Source organism: Phoca vitulina, unplaced genomic scaffold, assembly GCF_004348235.1.
Source record: "Phoca vitulina isolate PV1807 unplaced genomic scaffold, GSC_HSeal_1.0 scaffold22, whole genome shotgun sequence".
Lineage (NCBI taxonomy): Eukaryota > Metazoa > Chordata > Mammalia > Carnivora > Phocidae > Phoca > Phoca vitulina.
This window is the reverse complement of record NW_022589725.1, coordinates 38,879,882-38,907,475: the sequence shown is the minus strand read 5'-3', so window position 1 is coordinate 38,907,475 and position 27,594 is coordinate 38,879,882. Positions and strand designations below refer to the sequence as shown.

Here is a 27,594-nt window from a genome sequence, read left to right as displayed (position 1 = left end):
TTCCTCTGCCTTGTCTTCCTCTCCCCCCAGGTTGGTTGACAATTTCTGTATCTGTGAAGGGTACAGTGTGCCTCGCTGCCTGATGTATGAGATTTATGTGGAGACCTGTGGTCAAAATGCTCAGGACCAAGTCAACCCAGCCACATTTGGGAAGGTAGGTTGTGAAGATAAAAATACAGTGCTCATTGAGGGAAAAAAAAAAATGCAAGTGAATTGATGAGGAAATATTAAAATTTATTTGGGTCTAATGAGTTCTCAGTGGGAATAATTGGCTTCACTCTGGGAAGCCAACCAGATGGCTAATATACTCCTTCATCTTCCTTGAAAATCCGTTCTGTCCTTTGTCCACACTTCATAGTGAGGGGCCAGGAAAGGTAAGGAATGGGTGGTGTCTAAGAAAGTACAACTGTGGCAGCTCCAAATATTCCAAAAACTCAGCCAGGTTTTCTGGACCATTATTCCCTGCATAGAAATGCCAACACTTGGGGTGCATGGGTGGTGCAGTCGATTAAGTCTGACTCTTGATCTTGGCTCAGGTCGTGGTCTCAGGGTCGTGAGATCAAGCGCCATGTTGGGCTCCATGCTCAGTGGGGAGTCTGTTCCAGATTCTCTCTCCCTATCCCTCTGCCCCTCCTGCTCAAGCATGCTCTCTCTTTCAAATAAATAAGTCTTCAAACAGAAATGCCAACACGTAGCACCACACGAACTTCAAGAGCCACTTGTGGCGTCAGAGAGCTGGTGCTTCCTACAATTTGGTTGTACTTAGAGAATTCACTGGCTCTTAAATATCTCCTCTGGAGGTTAAGAGCTCTGTCAGGAACTTTGTGTAGACCATATAAGATACAGCAAACACTTTTTTTTTAAGATTTTATTTATTTATTTGACAGAGAGAGACACAGCGAGAGAGGAAACACAAGCAGGGGGAGTGGGAGAGGGAGAAGCAGGCCCCCCGCAGAGCAGGGAGCCCGATGTGGGGCTAGATCCCAGGGCCCTGGGACCACGACCTGAGCTGAAGGCAGATGCTTAACGACTGAGCAACCCAGGCGCCCCCAGCAAACACTTATTAGCACAAGAATAGTCTGCTGAGATCCTCCACATACAACAAATATTTATTGAGCAGCTGCTCTGTGCCAGGCACTGTTTTAGAAGCTGGAAATACAATAATGAGCAAGACAGAGAAAAATTCCTGCCCTTACTAAATTTATTATAGTTGAAGGAGACTGATACGTAAGATAAAATACATAGTATATGAGATAGTATAAATGCTAAGGAGAATAATAGAGCAGGAGATAAGAGGTGTGTGTGTGTGTGTAAGAGTTGTCATTTTAGGGAAGGCAAACAGGGAAGGCCTCCCTCAGAAGTAACATTTGAGTCCAGACTTTGAAGAGATAGGCAGTGAGTATGTGGATATGAACAAAGAACAGTGCCAGTGCAAAGGCCCTGAGGGAAGAAGGAGCACAAGCAGCAAAGAGGCTGCAACAGCTGGAGGGAGGAGAACAGGGAAAGAGGACCAGGATGATCCTCAGGACCTTGAGGTCAAATCAGGGAGACGAGAGGAGCCAGGTGTGCAAAGAGTGGGCAGGGATTCAGCAGTGAGAAGAGGTCAAATTCTGGGTATATTTGGGAAACCGAGCCAGTAGGATTTGTTGATGGAAATAATTAATAGAATCATAGGACTTAATCATTATTAAATTAATAATAATAACTTCCAATCATAGAGTTGTATTTATTTTCAAGGCACTTTTCCATCTGTTCTTTTTTTTTAAGATTTTATTTATTTGAGAGACAGAATGAGAGAGGGAGAGAGAGAGCATTAGAGCGGGGAGGGTCAGAGGGAGAAGCAGACTCCCCGCTGAGCAGGGAGCCCAATACGGAACTCGATCCCGGGACTCCAGGATCATGACCTGAGCTGAAGGCAGTCACTTAACCAACTGAGCCACCCAGGTGCCCTCCATCTGGTTTTTAGGAATAGATAGACACCAACTCAAAACAAGTTAAAAGGAGAATTTTTTAAAGGGAAAGGGATATCTCATTAAATCCTATTATAAAAAGTTTGGGCTTCATAGAGTCTAGTCCATTGCTGCCTAATAGAAATGCAATGGGAGCCACAGATATAATTTAAAATATCCTAGTATCCTCATTTTTGAAGTATTTTAAAAGATGAAAATTTTTATTATTTTGAAATTTAATCCAAAATATTCAAAATATTATTTCAACATGGAATCAATATTATAAAATCATTGAGTTACTTTTTCATTCTTTTCTTCATGCCAAATCTCAAAAATCTGGTGTGTACTTTACATGTAGAGTCCATCTCAGCTTGGACTAGCCACAATTCAAGTGTGCAGTAGCCACATGTGGCTGGTGGTTCCCATCTCAGACAGGCCACAACTAGATTCTAAGTCACCAGGCATCACTTTTCTTTCTCTCTGGTATATCCCTAAACCACTGGGACTCTGCTTCTCTCCACTGGCCTGCTCCTTGCCCCTTCCCAGAAGCCAACTGCCTTCACTGGCTTCCTGATTTCCCATTATGGCTGCTTGGATGGTGTTTCCCATGATGCTATACCTGACGTTCTGCCCCAGTGCCCAATACTGTAGCAGTCTGTGGGCAAGGGCCGCCTGCAGGAAAGACATGGGGGTGAGGAGGAAACAGTTGGCATCTTTAATGCTTTGTCTTGTGTCACAGCCATTGGCTGAAGCAGGTAGCATTTGAAGTCAAGAAAACAAACCAGCAGTGATTAAGGCTGAGGATCACACAGCTATTTGCAATGTATGGGTGGTGTTTTGGGGGAAAAACATTTTCCTCTACTATTTCAGGTTCTTTTGATTGGTCTAAGATTTAAATTGACAAGAGACAAATTAACAAATTTAATTATGTATGTGTGGGGGCTCACTATGGCCCGCCTGGCAGTCAGGCAATTGAGACTTATATGCCATCCAGACCCAAGAAGAGTGTAGGAAAGTGGGACTTCAAAAGGGAAGGAATGAAATTCATAGGATGATGAAAAAGAGTAAATGTTTGGTAAACAAATGTTAGATGGGCTGTACAGAAACAATAAAAAGAATTTTAACAAACAGATTTTGCTAAATTCCTCCCTGTCTTCCACATCTCTTTCATATTATACTGTAGTTATCTACAGTGATACCTCCATTAGAGGATGGCAAGTCCTCTAAATTCTTTTAGGCAATTAGGGGAAAGGTCAAAGGCTCTTTGTGAGCCTTCTCTTTCTTAAAAATAATCAGCCTAAAATAATCCACTTACCAAAGAGATACATTTTCCGGTGGTAGAATTTCCTTCCCTACAGTGTCCAATCCAGTCTCCTGAATTGTGAATCAGACCTCTTTCTACTTGTTATTCCCTCAAAAATATCCTTGAGTTCCAAGAGACCTTGGAGGTCACCTAGTCCAATTCAATACCCAGTGCAAGATTCCTCTGAAAACATCTCTGGCTAGGGCTTTTATGAGAACAAATTTCCCTCTCTGGACAAAGACGGTCACAAGCCTTAGAGCTGGGTAATGGGGCAGCACACTTCTGTGCTCTTCCTCTGGGCAAACCTAGTTCTGCCCCAGGATCTTGCATGGCATGTAGAGCACAGGCTGATGAAAACCTGCTTGACTCCTCATCAGGGACCTTGGTGCAGCTCACAACCTGCACAACGATACCACTTTGGGTAGCCACCTGGCTTAGGCTGAAATGATATGGGTGACAAGGAGCTTGCTGACCAGGCCACAATGATGCCAATTCAGTATTTTCCATCCCTCCCTCCTGTCTTTCCTTTTTTTGTGCCTTCTCCCTCTTTTCAGTGGCCCTCAGATGGACAGAACTGAATTGGTTCATGACACACTGTCACCATGGGTCTATGCATAGCCTAATTCCATCTGGGTATTTAGTTCTTTTTAACAATGTGGTAAACATCTGTGAACCCACCACCCCAAATGAACCATCGCACCAGATGCCCCATATCGCATCTCCCTGCCCTGCCCCACTGGTGGGAACCATCAACCTGTTCATCATTACCTTGCTTTTTAGAAAAGAGTTTAAGTGCATTTCTGTGTATTTTTTAACCTTTTGACCACCTTTACCCCTTTTGCCCACTCCCCTGCCCCTTGCCTCTGTCAACCACCAACCTGTTTTCTGTATCTGTGAGTTTGTTTTGTTGTTGTTTTGTTTTTGTTTTTTAGGTTCACATGTAAGTGAGATCATATGGTATTTGGCTTTCTTTGTCTAACCTATTTCATATATGTATTTCTAAAAAGCATATTTTTAATTTTTGTGGCTTAACTTTTTAAGATTTTATTTATTTGTCAGAGAGTGAGCACAAACGGGAGTGACAGGGAGAGGGAGAAGCAGGCTCCCTGCTGAGCAAGGAGCCCAATGTGGGACTCAATCCCAGGACCCTGGGATCATGACCTGAGCTGAAGGCAGTGGCTTAACCAACTGAGCCACCCAGGCGTCCCTGTGGCCTAACTTTTTAAAAAGGGGTATCATGTTATTTGCCATCTTTGGGTCTTTGTCCACTTAATATTGTACTAAGATTCATCTAGATTCATTTGACCATTGTGTAATATTTCACAATTTACTCATCTGCTGTCCTACTGCTGGGCATTTGTTTCCAGATTTTGCTGTTGTGAATATTCACGTGCACATTTCCTGCTGTGCACGTGAAGATGCTTTTTTAGGCATGTATGTCCAGGGATGAACCTTGCAGGCTAAGGGGGTGTGCAACTATGATATCTGGGGATGGGGCCAAACTATTTTCCAAAGTGGTTGCTCCAGGTTACCCTCCTACAAGCAATTCTGTGGATTCCAATGTTGTTTCCAAAACATTGACATTTTAAGATCCACTCTTCTAGCCAAAATCTTCATCCCTGAAACAAAGTCATTGGTGGAAATCCTGCACTTTTGATAATACTAAAATACGTAGGAGAATCTTCTAATATAGCAGCTGCTCAAATATTTGAACCAATTTTTTACATCTCCTTATCTTCCCTTCTCCACACTGAATATTCCTCAGCTCCCAAATTTTTACCTTTCTGCCCACTTGTTTCATTATGACTTCAATTTACTGATGTCTTCTTAAAAGGTAGGTAGCCCCAAGGGTACAACCCAGTGCCTTAGGAGCGCTCAGATGATAGGGACTCTTACTTTTATTGGGAGGGGGAGGGCTACTACTGGCTTTTATCCTTCCATGTTACTCTGTTGGTTTCATTTTAAGCTTGTGGTCAACAAAAATAACCCTTAAGTATTTTTTCACATGAATTAAAATTAAGCTACCCCCCAAAACTGCTTTGGAAACTGTGAAATACTCTATATAAATACAAAATATTATTCTCAGATTATTGTCGTTATGCAGGTGACTATTTGAACCCAGGAGCAGCCACTCCCTTATTCCTATATTTTAGCTTCTTAGTTTCAATCTGCAGTTCTGTTTACCAGTATCTTCTTGAATCTTGTAGGTCATCCAGTCTTCTCAACCTGCTGAAGCTCCCATATTTGAAATGCATATCTCTTATCCCTCATTCAATAAATGAAAGCAATATGAGTGCATACAAGACGTTGAGTACACTCTGTGCTCGCAAGGTTTCCCTGAGTAAGGTTTTCCAGCCAGCTAGGAATTCCCTCGAGTAGCTTATCATTTAGCCCACATCTTTAGCCATTTCATCACTTGGCAGCCTGGGACACTTCCTCAGGGGGACCCAGTCCTGGGTACCCTGGCTCTACAGCATTTTCTTTATCTACCTGCCCAGAAACTTGATCAGATGGAAGCGGTGTGACTTGAGCGTGACATATTTAGTCTGTAAGATCTCCACTTCTTTTTCTAAGAAATTAAAGCCTATTTTTCAAAATCTTTTTCAGAGTTCCTTGTAAGTTGTGTCCCCTCTAGGGTAGTCTCATTGCAGAGCATTCCAAAGGAAAAGTTAAAAAAAGAGACTCCAGTGTGCGGCAATGGGCATTTATTTAGCATTTTTCATCTTAATACTTGCCTTAGAATCCATTCTTCAAGACCACTAACTTTCAGCTCTCGTTGGGGGTTTGCCTGAAGAACAGGCCATTCAGTGGAGGCCGTGTTGGGAAGGGACCCTTACTGCCGAATTTGTGACTAATGGACTAGGGAGAGGAAGGGGAAAAGGATATGATCCCAAAGCATGTTTACAAGAGAAACAACAAAATACCTAATTCTCATTTCCTCCCTCTTCCCCTGGGAATGGAGTTGATTCCAGATTCCACATCAAGTTCCTGTGCAGATGTCGGAATGTTTCTTGCTCTTTTTGGCAGCTCTGGGCATATGATGGGTAGTGCTCATTCTTGGTGCAAGTAATATCTCACATGGATTAGGGAATTTCCATAACACTGACTTCCTTTTTAAAAATAACATTTACTGATGTTTTTCTGATTATAAAAGTATTACAATCCCTTTATAGAAAGTGTAAAAATTAGAGAAAACTATAAAAAGAGGAGGATAAATACTGGCTATAGCCTCACTGTCCAGAGCTATAGCCACACGCATATAGTTTATTTGCACGTTTGCACACACATGCACACACACATGACCAGCAGGAGCTAAGGGACTAATCACACAGTGACTTCGTCTTCGTTTCCCATGGTGCTTTGAATCTGCTCATTGGGTGGTTATTCCTCCACTCCTGAATGAGCACGTGAGCATGAAGTGTGACCCCTCTAGTCTTCGGGTGATACAAAGCCCTGTTGTCACTCTTAATTTACCACATGGTATCAGTCTGATGCTTAGAATGTCCAGTTCCATATAACATCAAAACTGAATTGGGTTTAAAATCGTTTTCTTATCTCCTCCAGGATGGCTTCTTGCCTACAAAAAACTAGGCATGGAGGCTTCTTCTTCCCTCTCTATCCCTCCTCCCCAAAACTTGCTGGGGGTTAGTTTGACCCCTCTGGAAGCAGGGGAAGTAAAAATGGCTGGAAAGCTCCTACTGCTCAGCTTTACACTTTGGGAGCCAGGCAGACTCTTGTTTCCTGGTCCCTTTGGTGGCTTCTTCAGAGCAGCCCTTTGGAATGTTCTAGTATGCATTCCTTGTGTTGGTGAATGACTCTTTGTGCAGCCTCACTGTCCATTCTGGGGGCCTTTTGCTGGGCAGAGTCCAGGCTCTCCCACATGTCAACTCTTTCTCACATGTAGACAGCTTCTGGCCATAGGAACTACTCAGCCATTCTTGGCCTAAACAGAGTGTGGGTGTGCTGGCTGAAACCAGGGTGGTAACCACTCTCCTCTGCCACCAAGTGCACTGGCCAGCCTGTCTATAATCTATCAGGAGTCCTATGCCATAGCCAGACACTAACTCCAGGGGCCTCACAAAGAATTCAAGTGAATCTGTGAATCCTCCTCTGCTGGGCCTGAGCTGATTGAGCCACACTCTGTCCCACACACCCTTCACAGGTAAAAGGTCATCTTGCCACAAGAAATCCCCTTAGACCTCCTCCTCTCTCTATTCCATCATGAGTGATTTGAGTTGAGGACTTATTAGAGTTTTAAAAAAACCCAATTTTAGCTAAATGCCTGAGGGTACAAGTCCCCTAAGATGTGTGTCTCACGATTCACTTTGCTATCTGTTGTCTGTTGTGTTCATGTCTCATCCTGTTGGATAGATATTATGTGGATGAATGGATTGAAAGATTGATGTATGGATAGGTGGACCGAGAGGTGAATGGACAGGTGGATAGGCAGACAGCATGCAATATGGTATTTTTTTTATCATTTTTTTCATCATAATAAGTATACTCTTTAATTCCCATTCCCTATTTTCCCCATTCCCCTACCCACCTCCCCTCTGGTAACCATCAGTTTGTTCTCTACAGTTAAGAGTCTGTTTCTTGTATTGTCTGTCTGTCTGCCTCTCTTTTTCCTGTGCTTGTTTGTTTTGTTTCTTAAATTCCACATATGGTATTTGTCTTTCTCTGACTTATTTTGCTTAGCATTATACTCTCTAACTCCATCCAAGTCATTGCAATTGGCAAGATTTCATTCTTTTTCTGTCGCTGAATAATATTCCATTATTGGGTTACTCCCATAGTTTGGCTATTGTAAATAATGCTGCAATAAACATAGGGGTGCATATATCCCTTTAAATTCGTGGTTTTTTTTTTTTAATTTTTTTGGTAAATACCCGGTAGTGTGATTACTGGATCATAGGGTAGTTCTATTTTTAACTTTCTGAGGAACCTCCATACTGTTTTCCACAGTGGCTGTACCAGTTTGCATTCCTACCCAGAGTGCACGAGGGTTCCTTTTTCTCCACGTCCTCACCAATACTTGTTGTTTCTTGTGTTGTTGATTTTGCAATATGGTATACTTTTTAACAACACTAAGCCTGGAATCCAACTAATTAGGTTGTAACCCTGGGCAAGTTATTTCATCTTTTTGTGCCTCGACATCATCAACTGTAAAATGAAACGATTCATAACGTTAATAACAGTACCTACCTTATGAGATGCTTTTAAGAAATTAATGAGAGAATGCATATAAAAAAATTGAGTGGTCCTGGCACATAGGAACACTCAAGAAATAATTAACTTTTATAATCACATGCCGATTTATCTAAACTTAGAATATCATAAACATTTTCACACTAAAATATTTTAAAATAAATGTTGTAAAATGGTGCCAAACACTTTTTGGGTGTTCCAGAATTCATTTAACCATTTCCCTTGTTGGAAATTTCGGTTGTTTATAATGTTTCTCTATTCTACCATAAGTCTCCATCTGTACGTGATAACTTCCCCAGGAGGGATTCTAGACCATTGTAACCAATACACAGCTCATGGTAGTTCCTGATATTCTTAATCAAATCCCTAATATTTTTAACCTAGAAAATTTGTTGGTTAAGAACTATATTTAGCTGTTTCAACTTGTACTTATTGGATGATTAGGGCAGGTAAGCACTTTTGCATGTGTTTTGGTCATATGTATCTTGTGTGTATACATATTATCACCAGACCACTTTCTATTGGGGTATTGTTGTTTTCCCATTAATTTATGTGAGCTGTCCATATATTAAATATATACATTTCTTACTTATTACATTTTTTGGAAATAATCATCTCAGTTGGTTTTTAAATTTAACTGTGGTGTACCTGATCATAAAATGAAATCACAGGATAGTCTGGGGTTAGAATTACTCAATAAAATAAAATGTGCAGATTATTATGCTGCCAGACAACTGTGCAATTTGTTTCTGCTTCTCCCTCCAAAACACCAGATTATTTCCCAGGGCCTTGAATCTGAGCCTGCTTCATAGTTTATAATAATTCTTTTAGGTACCTACTATTTTACAACTAGATATAAAGGGAAGGTTTTAAGTGATTTTCTTTAGAGGTGATGGAATTTTCAGAATCTGTGGTTGAAAGTAGGAATTTCTGGCTTCTGATTCTGCCTTTTTAGACTTGCTGACTTTTTCTTTTATCATTTATTCTTCATCTGTACATTTTGGACCCCTTCCCTGAAGGAACCTCTCAATTTAGCCTCATAACCTTGATGTTTAATTGTGCAAGCCTTCCTTTCCTGTTCCTTCATTTTTCTTCCTCTACACCCGGGCTTGGGTGGCTTCCCGTAGGAAGAGGTAGGGCCTGGAACCAGACGAGAGAAACATTACACGACACTGTCAAATCCTGCTGCTTAGAAGTTAAGAAAAAAAGAAGGATGGGGGTAATGCCTAGGTTAACTGTCTACCTTCATCTCAAATCATGAGTGATTTGAGTTGAGGACTTAGTAGAGTTTTAAAAAACCCAATTTTAGCTAAATGCCTGAGGTCATGATTTCAGAGTCCTGGGATGGAGCCCTGATCAGGCTCCCTGCTCAGAAGTGAGTCTGCTTCTCCCTCTCTCTCTGCTCCTCCCCCCACTCCTGCTATCTCTCACGCTCTCTCAAATAAATAAATAAAATCTTTTTTTAAAAAAAAAAGGAAAAAAGAAAGAGGGATGTAACAAGAAACCAAGCAAAAGCAGAAGCTGAATGATTATGGAGGGGACTAGAGAAAAATAGTGGAAATCGTTACTTGACTGCTTAAAACACCATGCCTTCCATGCTCTGTATTTTTCTAATTCCACCAGGCTCCAGGATTTCCACTTTCCGTAGACATGTACTGGGATACCATGCATGTCACGAACCTCTTCTAATTAGGAAGCTGGAACAGGCTTCTATTTTTTTTTAATGTAATTAGTCGTGAATATAATGTTAGCGTTAACAAAACACATGAAAAACATATCTGGGAGATGAGAAGTTGAGTCAGAAGTAGTTATGTTGTTCGATATTTTAATAGCACTTGCTACCAAAACCTTTAAAATGAAAAAATTAGGTAAACAAATGAATAATAAAAAGTGAAAACGACTATCACATTGGAAAAAGAGGAAAATAGTAAAATTATGGCAGCTCACATGATGGACTCTTTTGCAGCTATTAATCCCTTGTTTTTAGAGAATTCTTAATGACAAGGGGAAATGTTTATGGTACACTGTGGAGGGGAGAAAGTCGACAGCAAAGCTGCACACGTACTAATTGTGTGACACCAGTGGTTTCCTCTGTATACCCACAGAATCCATATACATATTGAGGCTTGAAAAAAACGCTGGGAGGGACGCCTGGGTGGCCCAGTCAGTTAAGAGAGACCGACTCTTGGTTTCAGCTCAGGCCCTTATCTCAGGATCCTGAGATCTAGCCCTGTGATGGGCTCCACACTCAGTGGGGAGTCTGCTTTGCTCCTTTTCCCTCTCCCTCTGCCCCTCCCCTCCCCACGCATGTGTTCTCTCTCTAAAATAAATCTTTAAAAAAAAAAAGGCTGGAAGGAACTACACTGAGGTTTAAATGGTGGTTTCCTCTGAATAGTATATTTTTGTCCCTATACTTGTCTTGATTTTTTCCAAATTTCATTTACGCGTATTTTCTTTATAATAAAAAAAGGGGAAATACAATTGAAACATTATAAGAGGTGAAACTATAAGTTTCATTTCTAAATTTTCCAATTGCAGCTTTAAATCTGGTTTATTCTTTTAGCTTGTACATTTGGTTTTTCCTGATCTTGGCACCCGGAGGCTAGGCACGAGAGGAAGTGCCAGGTAGGTTTATCATTTTTGTTCTATTTGAAATGTTAGAATAAACAAACATTTTGAAAAATCACAAAATGGGTGACACAAAAATGCAAAACTAAACAAACTAGAAATATCAGTGCTACCAAAGAGTTCCCATAATTCAAATGAAATCCTAGTGCCTGGAATAGTTTGGGTGATACTAGAACCAAATATTAGTTTCTACTTAGTGATTTTGTTAAAATATGAAAGTCACAATGTTTTCTTGTTTCAACACTTTAAATGTTTAGACATGTAGATGTCCGTTGAAATACTTAAATAATTACACACACAGAGTTATAGAACTGTTTTAATTATTCTTTGAACTAAAATTTCTAAGTATTCACCTAATTAGCATATTTGAATTATTTTCCAGAGACCAGGTACCCAGGCTCTATGTATTTTTAAAGCAAAAGGAAATTCCAATGTTATCAGGTGCATCGTGCTATAATTGTCATTCAATTACTATTGTTACTTGTTATTTCTTTTAAATAAAGAAAAATCAGGAGAAATCCATGAAATCAGAAAATCAGTGAGAAGGGATGGAAGCCAAATTAGGAAAGGGGCCTGCTACCCACAAGGGAATGAAGACAGCTGAAGCGTTTGCCAAACTAAACATTGGGTAATAGTTCATTTGAAAAAATTTTGCCCTGCTGCTGTGAGCCTAGACAAGCAGCTGCATTTTCCCAGCTCAGCAAAGTGCCTGGGCTGCAGAGCGGGAACCAACTTCCTTCTTGGGTTTGTGAGAACCCGAGTCTGGTTCTCTGTAGAGGGAACATGGGTGTCGCTCCCCTTCACCTTAAAAAGGTTTACAGCGGTGGCAGCAGGAGGCTTTCCCTGTCACATCTCTCTAAGACTGGAGTGTCCTTAGTTGGGAAAGCAGAGTAGAACATTTGCGAGCCCGTTTCAAAGCTAATGTGTATGAAATAGTATGAAACTATCTACCCAACGGAGCTAATAAATGGCGTCATAGATAAAACTCAGATAAAAAATCAGATCTTCATTAGCTAGTCTATTCTGTGGCTTCTGTAAAGCATGTTGGTGGTTTGACATAATCTTTAAGAAAACCTTTATTTTTCAGATATCATTATGATGGAATCTGTATCAAGAAAAGTTCTTTCTTCTATGCCCAGTATTGTTACCTTTTGGGTGAAAAAAGGTATCACAGGTTAGTATCTGTCATTTAGGTATTTTGGTCATAAGTCACAGTCTGATTAATATGAGAAGCATTCATATTTTAGTTGAATCTAACTGGCTTTTTTGGCTATTCTGCTATTAATCCTTCTTAAGGATGGAAACACACACATCATGTCAAGATGATGTGGGCAGTAAATCAGTCTCTGTCACCATCATAGGCCAGAGAAGGGCATTTCCAGCTCATTTTCTTGGATACTTTTCATTATAATTATCATCTCAATTGCCAAAGCCATTTTTCATTCGTTCTTCTCAACTTCTCTATAAAATATGACAGAATTGGCCACTTCTTTCTTGAAACTTCCTTTAGCTCTTAAGACTGCTTCATCCAATTTCTTCCCCAGAGTGACACCTTCTTGGTCTCCTTATTGCTTCCCTCCCCTTAAGTGTAGGCATTTTCCTGAGACTCAAACAATGGCTCTCTTCCTATCCTTTGGTCCCAGGATATCTCATCCTTCTTTATCTTTCACCTATCACCACACCCCCATGGACGGCGACTCCTCCTAAGGCATTTTCCAATGGCCCTTTCTATCCCACCTCCCAGCCATTCTTCTCAGGCTGTCTACTGGATATTTTCATTTACATGACCCATTGGTGCTTCTTACTTAGTATGTAGAAATCTAAATTTTTAATCTTCCTCCAAATCATCTCTGCCTCTTGACTTCCTTATTTCAATTTATGCTACCAATAGATAGAATCTATACAAAATGTCACTCCAAAGCCACCCCCGACTAGATTGGGAAGGAGAGATTCAGCCCAGAGATGGTTCCAAAGCTGCCGTGGTCATTCTGATGAGCGCCTGAATCAAAAAGGAGGCAGATCAGAAAGCCCTCTCCAAGGCAGGGCTTCGTTGACTCAGCCCAGCCTGTCCCACTGAAACCTCAAACTTAACCTCAAGTAAAGTCATTATGTTCTTCTTCCAACCAGCTCTTCCTCTTAAATGTCTTATTCATCGATCAGTCACAAAGAGGGAAAAATTACATCAACAAAAACAGAGAAGTTAAGGAAGGGAACAAACAGATAGGAGACTTATTTCAGTTGGGGTTAGAACTCTCCTTGTGCAAATGTATCCTCTCACTTGCTGACCCGTACACCCCTGAAAGGCTAGAGCCAGCATCTCTTTGCCCCAGAGCACCCAGCAGGCAGTTTGGAGAGCCCCGCAGCATGACAAGGCTGGTACTCAGCAGCTGTAAGAGGCTGTGAATGTCCTGAGGTCTCTGGGTCGATGTCACAGAGAGAGGGTCTGGAAGTGGTCTTTGTGGGGAAAAAAAGTAGGTTTTATCCTCAGCAAGGAAGAGGAGGGCTTCAGGGGGACACAGATAAGAACTAGGGTGACAGGGGCACCTGGGTGGCTCAGTCGTTAAGCGTCTGCCTTCAGCTCAGGTCATGATCCCAGGGTCCTGGGATCAAGCCCCGTATCAGGCTCCCTGCTCAGTGGGGAGTCTGCTTCTCCCTCTGCCCCTCCCCCTGCTGTGTGTGTGCTCACTCTCTCTCTCTCTCTCTCTCTCTCTGTCAAATAAATAAATACAATCTTTAAAAAATTGTTTTTAAGTTAGATCTCAAAACAAAAACTTCATTTCTTTAGTTTTCAGGTAATGAAAACTGTATAACTCATCCATTCATTTATTTGTTCATTCAACAAATATTTGAGTTCCTACAATAAGTCAGGCCCTGTTCTAGTTACTGGTGATGAAGCAGTAAACAAGACAAACAAGGCCTCCCCTCTTGTCAGTTTTAGTGGGGAAGATGTAAGACAATAAAAACGGAACAATAGCAAGATTAATCTGAAGATGATAAAATGGAGTCATGGGAAGGCCTCTTTGAGAAGATGCCTTTTGAGCAGAAAGGTGAGAAATAGAGCCAGCCAAATGAAAATCTGGGGGAACAAGTATTCCAGGCAGAGGAAAAAGCAAGTGCAAAGGGCCCGAGGCAGGGATGAGTTCAAAGAACAGCAAGAAAGTCTGAAGGTGGAGGTTGGTGAATGAGAAGAGTGGGAGGAGTGGAATCTGAACATACAAGTGGGACCTCTAAGTCTTGGCAAGGAGGTGAGATGTTATTCCGAGTGTGACAGGGAGCCACTGGAGAGTCTCAAGCTGCGGAGTGAAGCAATCTGATTATTTTTATTCTAATTTTTTAAAATTTGAGTATAGTTGACATGGCCTATTACATTCGTTTCAGTTGTACAACACAGTGATTTCAACAACTCTATACATCCTGCTATGCTCACCACAAGTGTAGCTCCCATCTGTCACCATCCAATGTTATTACAATACATCAACTATATTTCCTATTGCTGTACCTTTTATCCATGTGACTCATTCATTCCATAACTGGAAGCCTGTACCTCCCACTCTCCTTCACCCATTGTGCCCATCCCTCCCCCCCCTTTTCTTTAGCAACCACCAGTTTGTTCTCTGTATTTGTAGGTCTGATTCTGCCTTCTGTTTGTTTATTCATTTGTTTTGTTTTTTAGATTCCACATATAAGTGAAATCATATGATATTTCTTTCTCTGACTTATTTCACTTAGCATAATAACCCTCTAGGTCCATCCATGTTGTCACAAATGACATGATCTCATCCTTCTGTATAGCTGAGTAATATTATCCATTGTGTATGTATACCACATCTTCTTTATCTATTCATCTATCAGTGGACACTTGGCTCCCTTCCGTATCTTGGCTATTGTAAGTAATGCTGCAATAAACATAAGAGTGCATGTATCTTCTCAAATTAGTGTTTTCCTTTTCTTTGGGTAAATACCCAGCAGTGGAATTACTGGATCATATAGTATTTCTGATTTGTATTTTAAATGGAGATCCTGGGGTGCCTGGGTGGCTCAGTTGTTAAGCATCTGCCTTCGGCTCAGGTCATGATCCCAGGGTCCTGGGATCAAGCCCCGCATCGGGCTCCTTGCTCTGCAGGAAGCCTGCTTCTCCCTCTCCCACTCCCCCTGCTTGTGTTCCTTCTCTCGCTGTGTTTCTCACTGTCAAATAAATAAATAAAATCTTTAAAATAAATAAATAAATAAATAAATAAATAAATAAATAAATAAATAAAGATCCTCCTGGCAACCCTGCTAAGACTGGATTGTACAAGGAGATGGGAAAGGAGACAGAGTGACCAGTTAGAAGACTTTTAAAAAAAAAAATTAAAAAAAAAAAAAAAAGACTTTTTTAGCAGCCCTGGCAGAGCTGGTGCATTGAGATTTCTCACTGAAATAAATTTAATTCTCTCAAAGAGGCAGCATAATACTATGCAATATTATATGTGGATAAGGGCAGAGACTCTGGAACAGCCTGCCTGGCTCTGCCACTAGTAAGCTGTGTGATCTTAGGCAGGTCATTCAACCTCTCTGTGTCTCCATTTCCTCATCTATTAATAAGGATAGTAATATTGGGGCACCTGAATGGCTCAGTCGGTTAAGCACCCAACTCTTGATTTCGGCTCAGGTCATGATCTCAGGGTTGTGAGACTGAGCTCCAATTCTGTCTCTCCCTCTCCCCCTGCCCCACGCCAACCCCCATGTGCACTCTCTCTAAAAAAAAAAAATTTTTTTAATAAGGATAATAATATCTGCTTCATAGGACTGTTGTGAAGAATAAATGAATTAATACAAGGAAAATGTTTGAAACAGCACCTGGCACACAGTAAACATTTAATATGACTCTATGCATATTGCTCTTGACCTTGATGTATTCATTTTATCATATCTATGATTTTTTTCATGGTATTATGTATATGGTTATTATTTTGGTCATTGTATTTTTCAGTTCTATCATTCCCATTTGTTTCTTTTGTATAACTTCTATTTTTTTATGGAGGTTTTCTGTTTTCTCATTTGTTTTAAGAGAATTTATAACTACTTGTTAGAGTATTTTTATAATGACCACTTGAAAATTTTTGTCAAATAATTCCAATATCTAAATCATCTTAATACTGGTGTCAGTTGTTATCTTTTCTCATTCAAATTGTGACTTACCTAATTCTTGGTATTATGGGTGCTTTTCTTTTCCCTCTTTCCTTCCTTCCTTCCTTCCTTCCTTCCTTCCTTCCTTCCTTCCTTCCTTCCGTATAATTGACATACAACATCACATTAGTTTGAGGTATACAACATAATGATTTGATGTTCGCATATGTTGCAAAATGATCACCACAGTAAAATCTAGTTAATATCCATATGTAGTTACAAAATTTTTTTCTTGTGATGAGGACCCTTAAGATCTACTCTCTTAGCAACCTTCAAATATGCAATATAGTGTTATTAATATAGTCACCAAACTGTATATTACTCCCCCAGGACTTACTTATTTTATAACTGGAGTCAAAAGATACAAATTTCCAATTATCCATCCCCCCACCCCCTCTGGCAACCACCAATCTGTTCTCTGTATCTATGAGCCTGGTTTTTTGCTTTTTTTGGGGGGGGGTTGTTTTTTAGATTCCACCTATAGGTGAGACCATGCAGTACTTGTCTTTCTCTGTCTGACTTACCTCACTTAGCATAGCATCCTCAAGGTACATTCCTATTGTCGCAAATGGCAAGATGTCATTCTCTTTTATGGCTGAATAGTATTCCATCATGTGGAATACATGCACCACATTTTCTTTATCCATTGAAATGTCAATGTACATTTAGGTTGTCTCCATATCTTGTCTGTTATAAATAACATTGTGATGAACATAGGGGTGCAGATATCTTTTCGCGTAGTGTTTTCATTTTCTTTGGATAAATACCCAGAAGTGAGATTGCTGGATCATATGGTAATTCTATATTTAATTTTTTGAGGAACCTCCATACTGTTTTCCACAGTGGTTGCACCAATTTATGTTCCTACCAACAGTGCACAAGTTCACTTTCCCTGCATCCTCACCAACACTTATTATTCCTTGTCTTTTTGGTATTAGTCATTCTGACGGGTGTGTAGTGATATCTGATTGTGGTTTGATTGCATTTCCCTGATCACTGCTGATGTTGAGTATGTTTTCATGAACGTGTTGGCCATCTTTATGTCTTCTTTGGAAAATGACTATTCAGATCTTCTGCCCATTTGTAAATCAGATTTTTTTTTTTTTTGCTAGTGAGTTGTATGTTTATATATTTTGGATATTAACCCTTTTATCAGATATATGATTTGCAAATATTTTCTCCCATTAAGTAGGTTGCTTTTTATTTTGTTGATGGTTTTCTTTGTTGTGTAGAAGGTTTTTAGGTCAATGTAGTCCCACTTGTTTATTTTTGCTTTTGTTGTCTTTGCTTTTGGTGTCAAATCCAAAAAAATCATTGCCAAGACTGATGTCAAGGAGCTTACTACCTATGTTTTCTTCTAGGAGTTTTATGGTTTCAGGTCTTCCACTCAAGTCTTTAACCCATTTCGATTTAATTTTTGTAGCATATGGAAGTTTTCTTTCTTTTTTTTTTTTTAATTTATTTGACAGAGAGAGAGAGTGAGAGAGCACAAGCAGGGGGGAGTGGCACGCAGAGAGGGAGGGAGAAGCAGGCTCCCCGCTGAGCAAGGAGCCTGATGCGGGACTCGATCCCAGGACCCTGGGATCATGATCTGAGCCGAAGGCAGATGCTCAACTGACTGAGCCACCCAGGCGCCCTGGAAGTTTTCTTTTTTTGCATGTGGCTGTCCAGTTTCCCTAACATCATTTATTGAAAAGACTATTGTATATTCTTGGCTGCTTTGTTGTAATTAATTGATCATATATGTGTGGGTTCATTACTGGCCCTTCTATTCTGTTCCATTGGTCTCTATATTTTTCTATTGTATCCTGGGCATTTTCTATTGATTTTCTATTGTATCCTGAGCATTTGGGTTATGATGTTAGATTTTCAATCCTATTTAAATCTTCTACTTTAGCAGGCAGTCACCCTGTTTAGGTGGAGCATATAGGTTCTGGCCTATTTTTGTGTGCTGTTGTCCCAAAGACATTTTAGTTTTCAGAGCCCTTGTGTACTGTTCTGGTCTGCTTCATTCTTCTGGCACTGCAGGGACTTCTGATCGTTTCCTTACTGGTGTTACCTACAGGGGCTGAAGCTGCTTCCCTGGGCCACCTTCTGTGGGGAATGCAGAGAGCCAGAGTGGCTGGGCCTGGGTCCTTTTGTGCTAGGTGGTGTCGGGCAGGGCAATACCAGGTTCTGCTGGCATTGTTCCTGTGGGTAGCATCCCTGCCCTTCTGTGCTCCATTGAATTGGCCAAAGGATTCGGTACTGTCTATGCGGGTGGATCAGCCCACCTGTCAGTACCCTGGGTGTGGAGTTGGGGGTGGGGGGTGGATCAGCCCCCCTGGGCCTTGCCTTTCCACATAACTTTTAACCAGGATGTTGAGGCTGCCACTGTGGTCAGATTGGGTTGCCAGCCCACGCTCTAGAAGCAAGTTGCCGCGCGCTCTAGGTCTCTGTTAAGTTTCCCTCTCCTGGTCCTTTGTTCAGAGAGTGCAGGTTTTTCTTGGGATTTAGGTCTATGCCTACTGACAGTTCTGGGCTACAGGTCTCTCCAGTATCCAACCCAGCTGTGTATGGGACATGAAAAGAAAACCCAGGGCATTCACCACACTGTCTCTTCTCTAGTCAGTCCACCTTCTTCTTTCCAGGATTCAGAGCCCTTTTATCATGACCCACTGAAAAAGTTCCGGGATAATTATTTGTATTAGAGGGAGGCAGCAAGGAAAAATGAATCTACACTATCTTGTTCCATGTACATCATCCAAGCTGCCTCAGAAACCTTCTGAAAGTAGACCATGTATATATTTTAAATTAATGTTACCAGTAATTGGAATGCTTGATTATATGATTGTGCCTAACAAATTAAAATATGGTGAGTTAAAATATGATGGTAGGTTGGAACAAGATGGCATAGATCCATTTCTTTCTGTTCCTCCCTGCTAAACACAACTGTAAACACTGGAAATAATGCAAGAAGCAAACAAAGGAAAACTCTGAAAGGTGTTAAGAAGAAAGTAAGCTGGTTGGGGACCCCAAGACTGCACAGCCAGCACAGTGATAGGGCACCCTGTATCTTCCCCCCACTCATCCAGACCTACTGTTTCCCAACCCCCAACCCCCTACCTTGCAAGACAAGGCATCTGGGTAGACTCATTCCTCCCCTAGTTCCTCTAATAGTATCAGGCAAGGGGCAGCAAGAGGGAGTCTGACCAAAAATAAACAGCCAGAGAAGGCACTCTTCATTACTCACTGGGTCTGAGACACCCCTTTTCCACCAAGAGATACACTAAAGGGTGTGAGCTAATCTGTCAAGGGAGACCCAGCTATAGCAAGTGGCCTAGTCCAGGAAGCCCCTGTCCGCATTCCACCCAGAGGCAGCTGGGGAGCACCAATGGAGGGAACCCCCACCCCACAGAGAGAAATCCCCCACCCAGTCTTGAAAAAGCCCTCCAGCTCCCTCAGGCTGCACCAGTAGGGAGCCCCAATGGCACAAGGTAAACCAGGCAAACCAAAATAATATATTCGTACCCATGGCTAAAATATACTACAGAGACATAGTAAGGATATACAGTTGGAGCATAAGGGGAAAAGAGGCAGAGTTCTGAAGGAATCCATGTGCAGGCCTCTATATGCTCTTGCTCTCCCATGAAGGGTCACACAGAGCACACTTCTCTGTGCAACAAAATTACAGCAACACATATGTGATGGTTCTGCTCAGGTAGGCCCATTAGGAGACTCCACACTCAAAGTTTTTAGTGGGGGCTGGTCATAAGCACATTCTTCCTAGCATGCGCCAAAATGACAGATTCCCAAAAAGAAAGTATGTTATTCAACATAAACTATATTGTTTGCACAAACAGTCTAGGCACAGGGAACCACTCTTATCAGTTAACTGTTGACTGGGAACACTCTGGGAACCAAGTTCCCAGACTCCAGCCAAGGGCCAGTCTTGCAAGCAGGCCTTTCTAAGGAGAACAGTCTCAATACCACTATGTTATCTCTTTTCTGCGCAATTGTATGACCCTGTGAATATGTGAAGAAAACATTGAATTGCACTCTTTAAATGGTGAATTGTGTGGTATGTGAATTATCTCTCAGTGAAGTTGTTTAAAAAAAAATCCCAGCAAAGTTTTTTTGTAGACATAGACAAGTTTGTTCTAAAAGTTATGTGGAAAGGCAAGGCCCTAAAATAGTTCAAACAATCTTGACAAAGAAGAATCAAGTGGGAGGAAACACTACTGTAATGTAGCTACAGTAATCAAGACAGCAGCATGGTTTTGGTGGAGACACACACACAGATCAATGGAACAGAGTAGAGAAGCCAGAAATAGACACACTCAAATATGCTCAACTGGCTTTTCACAAAGATGCAAAAGTAATTCAATGGAGGGAGAGTAGATTTTCAACAAATGGTGCTGGGACAACTAGATACCCACATGTGTGTGGGGGGGGGGGAGACCCTCACAACTAAACTTCACAACTTATAAAAAAATTAACTCAAAATGGATCATAGTCTTACTTTTAAACCATAAAAATAATAAACTTAAAAAAATAGGAGAAAATCTTTGGGACCTAGGGTTAGGCAAGAAGTTCTAAGACTTGACACCAAAACCACAGTCCATAAAAGGAAAAGCTAATAAGTTGGACCTTATCAAAATTAAAAATTTTGTTCTGTGAAAGACTATGAAGGGGATGAAAAGACAATCTACAAATTAGGAGAAAGTATTTGAAGCTACATATCCTTCAAAGGACTAGTACCTAGTATATATAAAGAATTCTCAAAACTCAACAGTAAAAAAATAATGCAGTTAGAAAATGGGCAAAAGACACAAATATACATCTCACTGAAGAGGATATATACAGGTGGCACATAAGCACATGAAAAAATGATCAGCATCATTAATCATTATGGAAATGCAAATTAACACCACAATGGAATATAACTGCACACCTATCAGACTGACTAAAATAAAAAAAACAGCAACAACCACCAAATGCCGATGAGGAGTTAGAGAAGCTGCATCACTCATACATTGATGGTAGGAATGCAAAATAGTTTGGCAGGTTTTATTTTTTATTTTTTTATTTATTTTTATTTTTTTTTAATTTTTTTATTGTTATGTTAATCCCCATACATTACATCATTAGTTTTAGATATAGTGTTCCATGATTCATTGTTTGTGCATAACACCCAGTGCTCCATGCAGAACGTGCCCTCCTCAATACCCATCACCAGGCTAACCCATCCTCCCAACCCCCTCCCCTCTAGAACCCTCAGTTTGTTTTTCAGAGTCCATTGTCTCTCATGGTTCTTCTCCCCCTCCGATTTCCCCCCCTTCATTCTTCCCCTCCTGCTACATTCTTCTTCTTCTTTTTTTCTTTCTTAACATATATTGCATTATTTGTTTCAGAGGTACAGATCTGAGATTCAACAGTCTTGCACAATTCACAGCGCTTACCATATTTTTTTATTTTTTTTAAGATTTTATTTATTCAACAGAGAGAAAGCACAAGCAGGGGGAACAGTAGAGGGAGAGGGAGAAGCAGACTCCCCACTGAGCAGTGAGCCCAACACAGGGCTCAATCCCAGGACCCCGGGATCATGACCTGAGCCGAAGGCAGACGCTTAACCACTGAGCCACCCGGGCACCCCAGTTTGGCACTTTTGATAAAATTAAACATACAATTAACATCCAAACCATCAATTGTACTCTTGGACATTTATCCCACACAAATGAAAAATTATGTCCACATAAAAACCCGTACAGGGGTGCCTACGTGGCACAGTAGGTTTCGGCTCAGGTCGTGATCTCACAGTTGTGAGATAGAGCCCCTCGTCAGACTCCACGCTCAGGGCAGAGTCTGCTTGAGATTCTCTCTCCTTCTCCCTGCTCCTCCTGCTTGTGCTCTCTCTCTCTCTCTCTAAAATAAATAAATAAATCTTTAAAAAAATAATAAAAAAAATTAAAACCCATACGTAGATGTTCATAACAGCTTTCTTTACAACAGCCAAAAATTAGAACCAGCCCTGATTTCCTTCATTGGCTGAATGGTTGAACAAACTCTGGTACATCCATACCATGGAATATTACTCAGCAACAAAGAGGAATAAACTATTGATATAACAGCTTGGATAAATCTCTAAATGCTGAGTGAAAAAACTCCTTTCTCAAAAGGTTCCATATCTTTTGATTCCATTTATAAAACATTTTGAAATGACACAATTTTTTAAATAGAGGACAAATTAGTGGTTGCCAGGGACCTGGGGGTGGAGAAGCAAGAGATGGGTATGGTTATGGAGGGGCAACACAAGGATCCTTGTGATCATGAGAGTGTTCTCTATGTTGTCTGTGGTGGGATGGGTACACAAATCTCCACAGGTGATAAAATTGTATAGCATTAAATACACACAAAAGTGAGTTTAAGTAAAACTTGGGAAATTCGAGTAAGATCAGTGAATTGTATCAATGTCAATATCCAGGTTGTGATATTGTACTATAGTTTTGCAAAGTGTTACCATTGGGGGAAATTGGGCAGAGTGTAAAAGGAAGCTCTTCAAATCATCTCTTACTATATGTCAATCTACAGTTACCTCAATTAAAAAATTCAATTTCAAATAATAAATGAGGCCTAATCCTACATGAGGACAGGTCCCATGAAGTATCCCACAGTGTTCCCCTGCCCATTTCTCAATGCCATATCTGCAGAGGTCTTATTGTTTCTTCTGCTCACACCCATTCTCTCTTCTCACAGAGTTCAGGTCTTTCCTTTATTTCAGAACACTCTCCTGCACATTCCTCTGTGTGCAAGTTGCAATGGCAGCCCAGTTGTTCTTCCTCTGGAGACCTTAAGCGGTCTCATTACCTAAACAGGCAGGACTCCTTAGAGTCAAGAGGCGCACAATGAGAGGGACCCCCGGGCCCTGCACGCTTGGAAGTCTTCAACCCCAGTGAGCATCTACATCGGCTCAAGCATGTTCTTACATTCACCTTAAAGAGCATGATCTCTCTAGTGTTTAAAACACAGAGGGGAACCCCCAGCAAACCACAGATGAGTATATTTGTAGTTCCTAAAAGTTGAATGCCCTGGTGAAACAGGCACTTCTCTATGTGAGGCCTAATTTACAAAAACTTTCTTAAGAGAATAGGAATCTGAATTTTTAGGTTTTGTTGTTGTTGTTGGGTTGTTTCGTTTTGTTTTGTTTTTTAAGAGCATGTCTTGTTAGGCGTGTCTTAGAGTGGAATATATTCCATTCCCAGCAACAACACTCTGAGTTATTAAGTGGTGCTGTTCAAGGGCATTCTATTTGTCTTTTGTCCCCCTTGACCTTATGTTAAGGAAAGAAATGGAAACACCAATAAGAGCATCAGCATAAGAGAGATTTGGCAAGGAACTAGGGTTGGTAGCAAAGGGGTGGCTTTGGGGAACTTTGCTTCCTCTTCACCACCACTGCCAAGCACTGCAAAGAAGCATATATCTAATTAAAATAAATTTAGTCTCAAAATAAGCCTCTGTCTCCTCCCTCTTTCCTCCATATTGTTCCTCCAATATGGCTCCAATTAGGCTCATCAGTATAGAATTTCTGATGCCCAGGTCTCTGACACCATCCATCCCACCCCTCCCTCCACTCAAGCAGAAGCAGCAGAAGGGCATGATCCAGAGTCAGGGACGACGTCACTGATGATCCCCTTCACTGGACACCTGAATGGGAGCGGATGGGGAGTCCAGTGTGTCAACAGCATTCGCTTGCACTGGGGTAGAGCGGGGCTGGTGCTGAATTTCACTCAAAACTGCTGAGGCAGCATCTGCCCTGAACCAAGGAGAGACCGAGGTTTGATTTTCAAAGCAAATGAAAAGTTTGAGGCTTTTCTTTTCTTTTTTTTTTTTTTTTCCGGAAAAAGAAAAATAACTATAAATATGCAGTGTGCACCATATGAAAAGGACCCCTTCACAAAATCCAGAACGTTTTCCCTCCTGCTCCCCTCTCCGGGGTAACATAATTTTACAGGGAATAGGCCTCCCCAGATTCCAATCCTGTTTAGCTGGCAACCAGATTGAGACTTGGACCTGGGTATAATTGCTGACCTAGAAACTCACTGAAGAATTGAGGCCAGAGTATAAAATGCTTTATTATTGTCTGGGGAGAAGGGGGGAATGGAGGGAGTATGTGTGTATTATTGTCACATCTAGAGAAACAACCCTGCCTAATTCACTGTTATGCTCTACCTCTGAGGCAAAAATCCCCATTAGTATGTTCCAAGGAAAACCTTTTTGTCATTTTGCAAATAGATGAATCCCCATTCTACCTAATGTAAATTCTGAAATCAATTGTACAGTCTCATGTTTCTCTCAGGAAATATGGAAACTAACCCTTGCCCTCATTCCTCCCCCAACAACAATCTCCTTCTCGCCACCTCTCCTTCGCCCTCCCTCCCTCCCTCTCTCTTTCTCTCTCCCTCCCTCCCAGCTTTTCCAACTTAGGATATTAAAAGCCTTTAAAAAGCTTCTAAAATCATGCCTTCAACATTCCATGCCTTTGTTCTTCGGTCCTTTGTTCTTCTGCCAGCTCATGAGCTCAGGGGGCTGCCTCGGTGGGGCCTGAGCCTGCGGATTCCGGGGCTGTGGGCCCAAAGCTGGCTAGTTGTGCCGACAAAGCAGAAAGGCAAAGGACTCATCTTTCAGACCACACCCCCCTTGAGGAGAGTGAGTTCACAGGGAGCTGTCAGCCTGGCAACTGTGGGCACCACAGACCTAATGATGTCAGAGAGAACACCAGCAGTTCCTTCAGAGTCTTTCTCCAGACCCAGGAAAGGCGCCGTTTCCTTCTGTTTGTGCAGCCATGGCACCTGGCGGGGTGTGAGCCCACCTGGCTCTGAGGAGCCCCAGAGGGCCTAACTCTCAGGCACTAATAAGGTGTCCAAGTCGCAACCCGCTTTTTGGCCCTGTCCACCCTATGGTTTTCAAGGCTGGTTAGAACTCGTTAAGGTTAAAAAAAATATGCATTACCTGGTTGCTGTCTAGCAGCTCAAGAAACATACGTGTGGAGAATTATACCCTAGACTGCACCCTTGCTTGGAAAAGATTTTAAAAGCAGGTAAAACTCCCAAGCTCGCGAACACTGGACCATCCAATTTGCTCAGAGCCTCCCTCACTCACCCAGCTCCAGCCAGAGCCGGCTCCTACAATGCAACGTGCTATTTGCTGTCTGCCGGTGAAGCTTAACTTCTGGTTGCTGAGTTTTACTTCAGGAGGGTGAACGTGAATGAATTAGACTTTCAACATTTCCCAGGGTGTTCCCTGCGGTCATCATTTTGCAATTAAGTTGTTCATAAAATCTAATGGGTCAGGGTACAGTTAAGCAGTATAAAAAGCAGCAGCCCCCAGTGCAGAATATGACTAATCCACAAACAACACTCAGCAAACCAGTTTTAAAAATAAGGTAGTTCTTTTCTACTTTAAGTTTCAAATACCTGATGTCTTACTTTGTCCTGCTCATGTATGTTATTTTTTATCCTACATATACATCTCACAACACAGAATAGTAGAATGGGCAATAGAGATGAGGCTCTGAGTCAGAGCTGGGTCTCTAGCTCTTTGAATTGTTTCTCTTTTCCAATATATAAGATGGGGATAATAATGAATTATTATCTATCTACCTCGTGGATTGTTGGAAGAATTTAGGTAGTACAAAGTAAAGCACTCAGCAATAAATAAATACTCAGTGGATTGTAGTGATTAGTATCATTAGTAGAAGCAAAATTATATCAAAGAAAGCTTATATTGCAATCCTAATGATACACGTCCTTCTATGACTACATATATTTACTATTTTAATTTCAGCTATACAAATATTCATCAAGTTCATCTTCTCCTAATCAAACTGAAATATAATTATTCATGTGCTTTGAGTAAAAATTGAAATTAGATCCTTTAATGATTGGAAGATGAAGCACCTTTGCTCTGCAATCTGACACTAAACAAGTATGGTCCACGAATTAGGTTTTATTACATTTTTATCCTCTTACCTTTGTAATTGCTTCAAGTTGTTTCACTGCTGTTGGAGTGATTTGAGAGGACAAATTACGAGGCCAAAATGATGTAAATGAAAGTCTGGATTAATGACAAATGATGTCAAAACCTGAGAATGTGAATGCAAATTGTAGTTAGACTAAAAGAAAGTCAAATGCCAAAAAGCATATTAAGCTAACACTGCATTTGAAAGATTTTATGGAAGAAAAAAAAAAGATGAGTTGTGTGCCATATAATCGTATCGCAGTCCTCTTCACGCTGGATCCTTCTTTAGCCAAATTGATCATAAAATCTAACTAAAGTAATGGGATGCCTTGGTGGCTCAGTCAGTTAAGCACCTGACTCTTGATTTTGGCTCAGGTCATGATCTCAGGGTTGTGAGATCAAGCCCCACATTGAGCTCCAGGCTCAACAGGGAGTCTGCTCGAGATTCTCTATTGTACTGTGTGAATTCTGAGCCTTCCTTCTTCCCAGGTCTCTCTCCCTCCATTTCCAGGGGACTCTTTGCAGCACCTCCTGACCTCTCCCTATCCCTAGTGGTTAAATCCTGACATCCTGGGCCTGGGCTGGCTTTTACCCAGTGGAGCAGGAGCTGAGGAGACAGTTCACCAGGAACACAAGTGACTTTACTGGGCAGACGTGACTCGGGGTCCTTCCTGAACCATGGGCTTCACCATGATTTGGTACCATTAAAGCATCTGAGGCCTCAGGAAATGGTGGAAGAAGACCTCTTGGACTGGAAGCCCTTCATTCATGGCAAGGCTGGCTCTGGATGTTAATGTGGTTTTATTAGAGCCATATTTCAGCAATGACTATGCATTTGACCACAACCTAATAAATGTCCCAAAGGACTGAGTCAGAACCGCTCACGGGAAGTGATGCAGTGGCAGTGACCCCTAGAACATGAGGCCATCCTGACTGGCACCCCAAGAGCTGAAACTGTCACCTCTCATGCTGCTTTGGCCTCCCTACCCTCATTGCCCCTCCTCTTGAGTGATAGACCTCAGTGGTCTACCACAGTCTCCCTTTCTAACTCAGCCCAGCCTTGTCTTAAGATTAAAGCATGGGGCCAATGCCTGCTGTGTCCATTTGGCCTAGTTGGCCAGATCCTCTGGGTGCCAAAGTCCTTGACCTGGCCCCCCACAGATCCCCCGCTTTGCCACCAGGCTGGTCTCCAACAGTGATCCTCTGCTCACCTCCTTTGTAGCCTGGCTCTGATACTGCCTCCTTCTCTCTCACCAACCGGTGCATACTTTCATACATCTTTGCTTGAAGGGGGCCTTGGGGACTAGGTAATTTTTTAAATAAATGGATAGGATTGCACTA

The 27,594-nt window shown here is 41.4% G+C and overlaps 1 protein-coding gene across 1 annotated transcript in view; it reads left to right on the top strand.

Moving 5' to 3' along the window:
• The window catches only part of RFX8 (RFX family member 8, lacking RFX DNA binding domain), a 62,568-nt gene that overhangs the window by 7,021 nt on the left and 27,953 nt on the right, over window positions 1-27,594 (top strand). Inside the window, exons 2-4 of the mRNA XM_032420101.1 lie at window positions 31-154; window positions 11,024-11,085; window positions 12,176-12,262. Coding sequence (XP_032275992.1) covers window positions 31-154; window positions 11,024-11,085; window positions 12,176-12,262 — 273 coding nt within the window. The remainder of the gene's footprint in view (window positions 1-30; window positions 155-11,023; window positions 11,086-12,175; window positions 12,263-27,594) is intronic.